At 37.3% G+C, this 11,186-nt stretch overlaps 1 protein-coding gene across 2 annotated transcripts in view; it reads left to right on the top strand.

Annotated features, from left to right (window-relative positions):
- The window catches only part of PPP2R3A (protein phosphatase 2 regulatory subunit B''alpha), a 228,302-nt gene that overhangs the window by 59,892 nt on the left and 157,224 nt on the right, over positions 1 to 11,186 (top strand). For both annotated transcript variants that reach the window (XM_006171546.3, XM_014585393.2), the window contains one exon: positions 8,123 to 10,541. In XM_006171546.3, coding sequence (XP_006171608.1) covers positions 8,568 to 10,541 — 1,974 coding nt within the window. In that variant the 5' untranslated portion in view covers positions 8,123 to 8,567. The remainder of the gene's footprint in view (positions 1 to 8,122; positions 10,542 to 11,186) is intronic.

Raw genomic sequence — 11,186 nt, 5'->3', positions numbered from 1 at the left:
GTTTATGCCTAAAGTCAGACTTGTGTTCATGGATTTGTATATATCAGCTGCTCTTGCTATAGAAGATATTTATATTAATTAAGTTCTTTAACAAATAAATAAAATGGGGGGAAAAGGCATAGAAAGCAACCTCGGATACCAGAGACAGTGTGGGAGGAGGGTGAGAGATGGCAGAGGGTGAGAGGGAATCAAGGATGGAAAAAAAAAGTAAAATATACAGGAAACAAGAAATGGAAAATTATATGTTTATGATAACACGTATGTTGTTGTACTTGATTGAGACAATATACAGTGTATTCTGGATGGAAAATCTCATTTTGTATGCTGTAATGATGAATAGTGAATGAATATAAATAAATAAATAATAGATAAATAAATAAAATAATAATAATAATCCAGCCACTGTGGAAACATTATGGCAGTTCCTCAAAAATTTACAAATACAACCAGCATGTGACCTAATAATCCCACTCCTTGATATTTACCCCAAGGAAAGAAAATCACTAATTTGGAAAGACTCTTGCACATATGTGTTTCTTGCAACATTATTCACAGTTGCTAGGACATTTAATCAACATAAGTGTCTTAACTGATGACTAGATTGAAAAAATATGGCACATACACACTGTGGAATTCTACTCAGCCATAAAGAACAATAAGACTGTCATTTGTTACAAAGTAGATGAATATAGAAGATTTAATGCTAAGTGAAATAAGCCAACTGTGAAAGACAAACGTTGTATATGTACCCTGTGGCAGAAATTGGAAGATTGGGGGACCAGCACATGGTGTAATGGGTTACGTTGCTGGACTCCCAAGTAGTCGACCACGAATTGAGTCCTGGACCTAGCAGCTTAAAACTCATGCTGGGTGCATGTGCATCGAAGATCCCAAGAGAAGAATGGAGAAGAAGGGATTGCAACATGGCCATTCCCTCTGGAGGATGATTTCTCACTTTTTGTTTCTCTTGTGAGCACACACCTATTGCAAAAATCTCTCAAGAAAAAAAAAATTAGAAGATTGAAAGACAATAATAGAGAGGGCAAGTGTAGATACAGGGGACTGTATGGAAGGGAAGTGGGTAGTGGGAGGTGAGTAGTGGGAGGTGGCTGGTAGGGTCTCATAAAAAAAAATTTGACAGCCACAAGAATGTAGTTCTTTGCTAAAAGCAGTGTATATGGTAATATCTTTTATTTGATTATCACATACTGCATGCATGCTTTGAAAAACAATATTGTATGCCATAAGGATGCATACAAATGAAAATAGAAAATTATAAAATAAAATTAGAAAAAAATAATTTAGTTTTTCAAAAAAAGATATGGGGCTGGTCAATAAGTATATAAAAAGTTGCTCAACATTTTTATTCATTAGAGAAATTTAAGTTAAAGCCACAATGAGATAACACTACATACCTATAAAAATGTCTAAGATAAAAAATACCTTATTGGCCGGGGCCAGCAGGTGGCATGGTGGATAAGGGTGCTGGACTCCCACATGGCCGACCACTGTTCAAGTCTCGGACCTGGTGGCTTGCTTTCTCACTTTCTCTCTCTCATTCTTTCTCTCTGTGTGTCTTTGTGGTCAAATTTAAAAATAAAATGAATGAATAAATAAAATTAAATAAATAATTTAAAAAGAACATATTAAAAAAAAATACATTATTGGTGTAATGGCTATGTTGCTGGACTCCTACACTCCCATGTAGTCAACCGCAGTTTGAGTCCCAGACCTGGTGGCTTAAATTCAAGCCGGGCATGTGTGCATGTGTGCCCAAGATCCTGAGAGGAGAATGGAGGAGAAGGGATTGCGGCATGACCATCCCAATGGAGGGGGGTGATTTCTCACTTTCTCTCTGTCTCTCTCTGTCTTTTTGGCAAGTGCACACACCCTATAGCAAAAACCTCTCCACATAATAATAATAATAATAAAAGAAATACTGACAGTCCCAAATGCTGATTAGAATGTCAAATAAACCAGGTCCTTTGTACATTGCTGGTGGGAATGTGAAGTGGTATAACCATTTGGGTAAGTAGTCTGCTGTTTTTATAAAGTTAAAAGTATACTACTTATCAGGGCCAGCAGGTGCTGTCTTGGTTAAGACAACTGGACTCTCATATGGCCCACCATAGTTCAAGTCCCAGATCTGTTGCCTTGAAAATCATCTAGAAGCGTTTGTCCAAAATCCCAGGAGGAGAATGGAGGAGAGTGAACTGCAGCATAGCCATCACCCTAGGAGTGATTTTTCACTTTCCTTGTCTTTGTCTGTCTCTTTCTGTCTCTGTGGAATGTACTCACCTTGTAGCAAGCTAAAAAATAAATAAATAAATAAATAAAGATAATGGGGCTAGCAGGTGGCATGGTGTTTAAGGTGCTGGACTCCCACATGGCTAACCATGGTTCAAATCCCAGACCTAGCAGTTTGCTTTCTCACTTCCTAACCCCCCTTTCTCTCTGGTCAACTTAAAATAAATTAATTAATTAAAGAGAATAAACAATTCTTTTTTTTTTATAAAGATACACTACTCACTACTTATAATACAACCTAGCAGTCATACTACTGAGTATTTACCCTAGTGAAAAGAAAATTTTATTCACACAGAAAACTATGTAGTAATATTCATAACAACCTTATTTTTTGTTGTTGCTAAGAATTACTTAATTTTATTTATTATTATTTTTCCATTTGACCAGAGAGAGAGCAGGAAAGTGAGAAAGCAAGTTACCAGGTCTGGGAACTCGAACTGCAGTCAGCCATGTGGGAATCCAGTGCCTTAACCTCCAGTGTCACTGCCAGCCCCGCAGCTTTATTTGTAATAGCCAAAAACTGGAAGCAACATAAATATCCTTTAAGGGTTGAAATTAAAATGGTCAAATGAGTAAACAGCCTGCTCACTAAAAGGGAATACTGCTGAGCAATAATAAGGGATGAACAGTTTAATACACTAAGTATCACAACCAGATCTCAGAAACTGTGTTAAGTGAGAGAAGCTAGTCTTGTAAGGTTACATACTTTATGATTCCATGTGTAAAGCATTTTTTAAAGGGACAAAATTATAGTGGTGGAGAACTCATCAGTGTTTACCAAGGAATAGGGTTGGGGTACGTGTCAAGGGGTTATCTGAGGAATTTTTTTAGAGGGTTGATGGAACAGTCTGGAGTCTTGAGTGTGGTAATAGTTATTACAGAAAGAACGGAGCAAGAAAGGAAGGAATGAATGTATATAAAGCTGATGAAATCCAAATGAGGTGTGTTATAATACCAATGTCATTTCCTTGATTTAATCAGTGAGTAGGATATTGTCATTGGAGAATACTGAGGGGCTCACAGGAACTCTGTACTATTTTTCTAACTTCTATGTAAGTCCAAAATTATTTCAAAATTAAGAGTTTTTTAAATTAAAATTTAGTTCTTTAGTAACACGACACATTTAAAGCAGTCAGTAGCCCCATGTGGCTAAATGGCAGCCTTATTTAAGAATGCAAATAAAGAATATTGCCATCTACACTGGAAATTTTATCAGGCAGCGCATGTCTGACACTGGCCAATATTTTCTCTTTCTTGACTTTCAAAGTCCAGTAGAATATGAATGCTTTCTTGTACTTTCTATCTCATTACTTATCAACCAGTTTTGGTTACGTTCCAACCTAGAGAAATAATTCTCTCTTTATTTTCTCAAATTTAAGAAAACAAATAATTGTTTTTATGTCAATTTAAAGAGTTGCCTGACATGTCTTTTAATAGGTGTCTGAATATTTATGTTTTCCAACACTCACACGTTTGCATCTGGACCTGTTTTATCAACTGCATTATAGAATATAGTTCTGATATCTCTCCAATAGTTATCCTACTCTGTTTTCAGCATTATCCTTTGTATTTACTTTCCCTTTTATGCTTACCCAAAAGCTCTTTAAAATCTTGGGTTTCTTAAAATATACTATTTTTTTCCCTGCATTCTGGATGTACATCTTTTGAAAAAGTGATTTCTTCCATTGCCATGTTTTCATCTTTCATTCCATGGTACATTTTTCTCTTTAGTTTCTTTTTGTTGTTGTTAGTTTTGTTTTGTTTCAGTTCATTTACCCACTTTTTTCTTTGTTTTACATTTAATCATTGTACATCTTTGCAGCATATGGTATGGGTTCTCAAAGCTTAAATGGGTTGCATATCAAACAAGTCAAAGCTATCACCATACACACTTATCATTCTTGTGTTAAATTTTATTTTCCTGAGCCCCTTCCTACTACTGCCGATGTCCATCCTTTATACTTTTGCATGCGATTTACTGGGCACTTCTTTTACTGTGGAACTTCTTTCTGCTTCATCTTTATCCATCTTGTAGGATACCTGCTTTCATAGTTTTATTTAAGTCACCACCTGAGATTTAAAGACAAGAAAGTGGAAAATGAAACAATAGTTCAGTATCTGTTCTTACATCAACAAAGTTAAGACACTAAAGAACAAGAAGAATGGGATGTGACCCACCTGAAGAAAACCACAAAGAGAGAAAAGACTATTGGAACTCAGATTTATATCTTTCTGGAAGGAAATCTAAATATTCTTATGATATCAGTATTGCTTGAAAATAAGTCATCAGGTTATTGAAATTGTAATAAAATCAAATAGAATTTTTCTTGAAATGGATAGTTTACCAATTCATCTGGAAGACCATCAAAGAACCTTTAGAGGATTAAAAAAAGGAATTATGATTAGGAATGTAGGAAGTAATGCCGATAATAAAACTAAGACAATAGTATTATAGTAGTATAGTACCAGGCACAAAAATTCCCACATAGTTGACCATGGTTCAAGTCTTGGACCCGGTGGCTTAAAACACCGAGTGTATGTGTGTGCATGCCCAACATCCCAAGAGGAGAATAAGTAAGAAGGGATTGTGGCATGGCCACCCCCCTGGGGGTGATTTCTTGCTTCCTCTCAGTCTCTCTCTCTCTGTCTCTCTGGAAAAGAGTCTTTTTTTTTTTTTTTTTTGCTATAGGGTGCATGCACTCGCCAGAGAGACAGAAAGTGAGAAATCGCCCTCTGGGGGGATGGCCACACCACAATCCCTTCTTCTCCATTCTCCTCTCAGGATCTTGGGCACGCACACATACACACCCGGCGTGAGTTTAAGCCACCAGGTCCAGGACTTGAACCACAGTAGTCTACATGGGAGTCCATCAACATAGCCATTATGCCAACTACTGGTTCCAAGAAAAGATTCTTCACTTTACAAATTTAAAATGTAAATCTGATCATGTAATTTCTCTGCGCAGTAGCCACCAGCTCATCCCCAGATCACTCAGAGTTGAAGCCAATTTCATTATAGCGGTCTACAGATCCTGCATGATTTAAGCCTCATCACCGCAAGTGGTGTGATGGTTAAGGTGCTAGACTCCCACATGGCCAACCGTGGTTTGAGTCCTGGACCTGGCAGCTTGCTTTTTTACTTTCCCTTTCTGTCTGTCTGTCTCTGTCTCTGTCTGTCTGTCTGTCTCTCTCTCTCTCTCTCTCTCTGTCTCCGGTCAAATTAAAAAATAGTAATAATAACAAATGGAATAAAAGAAATAAGTAATTATTTTTAAATTATTCTTCATGAATTAAATATTATTTATTCACTAAGTCCCTAATACCTAAATGAGCAAAAGACAAAAACAGATAATTTACCAAAGAATAAATACGCAAAATAAACAGTTTTACTAGGGTTAAAGAGTTTTACTAGGATTAAAAAAGTAAAATATGTGGGGCCCAGCAGGTGACATGATGGTTAAGGTAGCTAGATTCCACATGACTGACTCCATGGTTTGAGTCCTGGACCTGGTGGCTTGAAAAACATACCAAGTGCATGTATACACATGCCCAAAATCATGACAGGAGAATGGAGGAAAAGAGATTGTGGCATGACCATCTCTCCTTTTGGGGGGGGGGATGTGATTTCTCTATCGTTTTCTGTCACTCTTTGGTGAGCACATGTACCCTACAGAAAAAAAAAAATAGAAAAGATAAAGAAAAAGGGACAAAGGAAGGAACTATGAAAACAGTGAAGTAGCATTTCTCATTATTAAATGAGTAAAGATTTTTATTGTTAAAATAGCAATGCTGAGACCAGACAGTAAAGCACAGTAGTAAAAACACAGTGATCTGTGAGCCAGGCCCACAGGGAGGTTCCTAGTTCAAGTCTAGAGGCCACCCTGAGTACACCAGACCTGAGCTCATGATTCAGGGATGTCTGAAGCTGGGTAGATTGCAGTGTTAAGACTCTGTTGGGGTTTTTGTCCCTCATTCTCTCTGTTCTATCATTCATGGAAGAAATAAATAAAAATAAACTTAAAAAACAGCAGTGCTGGTGATGGTGCTGTGAATCAGATATTCTCTTTCATAACTATCTTTATCCCCTTTTTATCATTGCCTTATTACACCATTCTTGATGCAGTAACATCACATATTCTATTTTTTTTTTCAGGAAATCATATTAGCTGTACCATTGAAATATAAACAGCATTGAAATATTTCCACTACTGCTGCCCTAGTCCAAGCCCCTAGCTTCCTTGTCTGGCTTATTGTAGTAGCCCCCTACCTTATTTCACTGTTTCTTGTCTTGCCTTTCTATAGTTTCTGAATATAGCTCCCAAAATTACCAATTTAAAAATGTAAATCTGATCATGTCATTTCCCTGCTCAGTAGCCTCCAGCTGGTCCACAGGTCACTCAGAGTTGAAACCAATTTCATTATGGTGGTCTACAGATCGTACATGATTTAAATTCCACCTTTCCTTTCTGAACCTCATCTCCCACACTGTTCCCTTTGCTTTCTCTGCCGTAAGCACTTAGTCTCCTTGTCATGCTTCTAGTAAATCAAGCATACTTCCACCTCAGGGCCTTTGCACTTACAGTCAGCTCCCTAAGATGATTTACTACATAATACCGACTGCCCCTTCTCTTCTTTCAGGAGTCTGTTCAGATTTCAGAAACAGCATCCTCTCATTCTTTTGAAACCCTTGACTTGCCCTGCTTAATTTTTTTCTGTAATCACATATTACCATCTTATAAGTTACATGTTGACTTCTTGTTTTTCTTTTTCCAATTAGATTGCTTCACAAGGAGCAGAGACTTTGTTTTAGTCACTGTTCTATCCCTCGCACTTAAAAAGAGACTGAAACATAGTAGGAACTTAATATTTGTTGATGGAATGAATACATTGAGTGAACCTTTTGAAAAGCAGCTATATATTTTAAAGCCATTTTTTTAAAAAAAGAGGATGATTCATTTCTCCATTTGTGACAGAGAAGGGTGCATATGGGATGGTATTAAGTGCAGTAATGAAGGTCATGTTTCCCTCAGTAAGAGAAGAAACAGAATAATTTCCAGTAAAAATGAGGTTTCAGAATCAAGAACTATGTTTGGCAGTCTTTGAAAAAACTACGTTGATAGAAGCAAAAGGTTGATTTCTGAGGAGTAATAAAAAAATACGGTTATAGGGTCAGCGAGTGGCATGGAGGTTAAGGTGTTGGATCCCACATGGCCAACTGTGTGGCTTGACCTGGATCCCACATGGCCAAACCTGGTGGCTTGAAAAACACTAGTCGCATGTGTGTGCATGCCCAAAATCCTGAGAGGAAAATGGAGGAGAAGGGATTGTATTGTGGCCATCCCCCTTGGGGGTCCTTTCTTAACGTTCCCTCTCTCTGTGTTTCTCTCCAACAAGCACAAGTGCCCTATAGCAAAAACAAACAAACAAAAAAGGTCATGTGTAGATGTGAGAAGGTTTGAAAGTGAGTCAAAGAGGAAAACCTGTCATGATGCATGATGGAGATCAGTAGCATAAAATGTTAAGTTGTGCGAGGCAAGAAAGCTGCCTAAATCTAAGCTTTGAATGTTTTATATACAGTGGCAAATATAGTGACAGAAGAACTATCAGCTGGGAAGCAGAGGGATAATTCTACTCTAGGTAGTAAGGAGGGTAGGGTATGAAGAAACATGGCATGAGTTGAATGTCACCAATCAGTGATATATCAGAGATAAGGCTTAGTGATTAACTGCATATGGGATGCAAAGAAATGGGAAATAAAAAGCGCTAGTATTAAAAAATCATATTTCCTTTTAATCATTTTCTTTTTTTATTATAGGTTTCTCTGACAATCAAAGAAAAATGGATCATTTAAACCTTTGGAGGATTCAGTTATCACAATACTTCTGTACTACCAACTAAGATTTATGACAGCAAACTTATGGCAATAAATTCCTGCATTTTAGAACTGCTGAAGAACTAAAAAAAAAAAAGATATTCTTTCATAAAAATAATTCTGTGATATATTACTAAGTAAAACTAAAAAGCACAGTTATTAAATTATTAAACTTGCTAATATAAGCACACATGTGCAGCAACTACTGTATCCTGATAGTTACCAAACCTCAAATTTAGATGGTTTTCCTTCATAGAAGACACTATATTTGCAAGAAAGCACTGAACAGTATCATTAGATATATTTCCAGTTAAATATCATTTACAAGGATTTTCTCTAAACAAGTTCTAGAAAGTCCCAAGTCCCACCACTGAGTGGACTTGATAATATGGCAGCAACTTACAGACTTGTGGTTAGTACTGTGAACCACTACAGCAATGTGGTGATAGACCGGCGTTTTGAGCAAGCTATACATTATTGCACTGGAACCTGCCACACTTTCACCCATGGAGTTGACTGTATTGTGGTACATCATAGTATTTGTGCAGATCTCTTGCATATCCCTGTGTCTCAGTTCAAAGATGCGGATCTGAACTCTGTGTTTCTACCCCACGAAAATGGACTTTCCTCAGCTGAAGGTGACTATTCCCATCAGGCCCTCCTTGCAGGCATACCCAAGGTCAAGAGAGGTTCTGCATTTCAGAATACCTGTAACTTAAAGGACATTGCAGGAGAAGCCATCAGTTTTGCCAGTGGAAAAATCAAAGAATTTTCCCTTGAAAAACTGAAAAACTCTAACCATGCAGCTTATAAAAAGGGAAGGAAAGTTAAATCTGACTCATTTAATAGGAGATCTGTTGATTTTGATTTGCTCTGTGGTCATTATAACAATGATGGGAGTTCCCCATCCTTTGGTTTACTCCGGAGTTCCTCGGTTGAGGAAAAATCTTTGTCCCATAGAAACTCACTTGATACAAATCTGACTTCAATGCTTCTTCAAAATTTCTCTGAAGAAGACCTGGTTACTCAGATTTTAGAAAAACATAAAATAGATAATTTTTCTTCTGGAACAGATATAAAGATGTGCTTAGACATCTTGCTAAAATGCTCTGAGGATTTGAAGAAATGCACAGACATCATCAAACAGTGCATAAAGAAAAAATCAGGGAGTGGCGTCAATGAAGGAAGTGGTAATGATGCAGTGTCTAGCTCTGAAACTATCTATGTGAATGTAATGACCCGGTTAGCCTCCTATCTGAAAAAATTACCATTTGAATTCATGCAGCCAGGGAATAATGAAGCTATAGATTTAACAGAACTGGTCAGTAATATGCCTAGCTTACAGTTGACTCCATTCTCTCCAATATTTGGTATTGAACAGCCCCCTAAGTATGAAGATGTTGTCCAGTTCTCAGCTCCTGCTTCTAAACAGTTTCAGACTATTGGATTGCAAGATGACAAGCATAATTCTAGGAGAATGGACACTGAAAAATCCATTCCAAATAACTCCACAAATTCCTTGTATAACTTAGAGGTAAATGATCCCAGAACTCTAAAAGCTATCCAGCTTAAATCACAGTCATTAACCACAAACCCTTCAGAAAATGTCTCTTCTGTTGACTTAATGGAAACTCTTTATATTGAAGAAGAGTCAGATGGAAAGAAAGCATTAGATAAAGAACAAAGGAAAGAGAATGGACCTAGTCAGGAACTGTTAAAGGTAAATGAACAGAGAGCAGAATCATCTGATCATGATGCTCATCTCAAAAAATGTCCTGCTTTGGTGCAAAATGAAATCAGTAAGATATTTGAGAAACCAGTTGTTCATCTTCCTATGGAAGACTGTAAATCAAAAGTTTCTAAAGTTAAAGAAGACCAGAGAGATTTTATGAATCATAATAGTCAGGAAGAGATAGATAAATTGTTGATGGATTTGGAGTCTTTTTCACAGAAGATGGAAACCTCTCTAAAAGAGCCACTTGCCAAAGGTAAAAACTCTAATTCTTTAACTGGGATCCCCGTAGATCTTGACCCTAAATCTAAAGTCTCTTCACCCGTGGAAAAAGTCTCACCTTCTTGTCTAACAAGGATTATTGAAACCAATGGACATAAAATAGAGGAAGAAGACCGAGCCCTTTTATTGAGAATTCTAGAAAGCATTGAAGACTTTGCTCAAGAATTAGTTGAATGCAAATCAGGCAGAGGGAGTCTTTCACAAGAAAAGGAAATGATGCAAATTCTACAGGAAACCTTGACAACTTCCTCCCAGGCCAATTTAACAGTCTGTAGAAGTCCTGTTGGTGATAAAGCCAAAGATGCTACTTCAATGGTTTTGATTCAGCAGACCCCAGAGGTGATCAAGGTAAGACCCCACAATATTGTGTCCTGAGACGTCTCCAAAAAATGTTTTAATGTTTGCAAAATTTGTGAACAAAAACTTTTTGTTAGCCATTTTATGCTCTATAGCTCCTGTTCTATACTAGGCATGATGTTGCTCAGTTCAGTCAGTAAAAAGCAAAGGCTTTAGAGTCAAACCGACTTTTAACTTTCTTCCACATACCCTTTTATCTTCTTCCTTGCTCTGTGACTAGAGGAAAGTTACTTAACCTTAATATCCTCATCTATATAGTGGAAATAATAAGGATCAATATATCCCGAAGCATAAGCAACGTGCCTTATACAAAGTGGCATTTGGTGGCATGGTGATTAAGGCGCTGGACTCCCACATTGCTGATCACAGTTTGAGTCCTGGACCTGGCAGCTTGCTTTCTCATTTTCTTCCTCTCTCTCTCATGCCCTATAGCAGTTTTTAAAAATATAAATAAAATTGGGGCTGGCAAGTGGCGTGGTGGTTAAGGGTGGTTAAGACTCCCACATGGCCAACCACAGTTTGAGTCCCAGACCTGAGGGCTTGCTTTCTCACTCTCTCCCTCTCTGTCCCTCTCTGGCTAAATTAAAATAAATAAAGTTAAATAAAATAATTCTTTAAAAAATATATATATATATA

Source organism: Tupaia chinensis, unplaced genomic scaffold (genome assembly GCF_000334495.1).
Source record: "Tupaia chinensis unplaced genomic scaffold, TupChi_1.0 Scaffold149831_1, whole genome shotgun sequence".
Classification (NCBI taxonomy): domain Eukaryota; kingdom Metazoa; phylum Chordata; class Mammalia; order Scandentia; family Tupaiidae; genus Tupaia; species Tupaia belangeri.
Note: the sequence above shows the minus strand (reverse complement) of the source record. Positions and strands in the feature narration are given on the sequence as shown.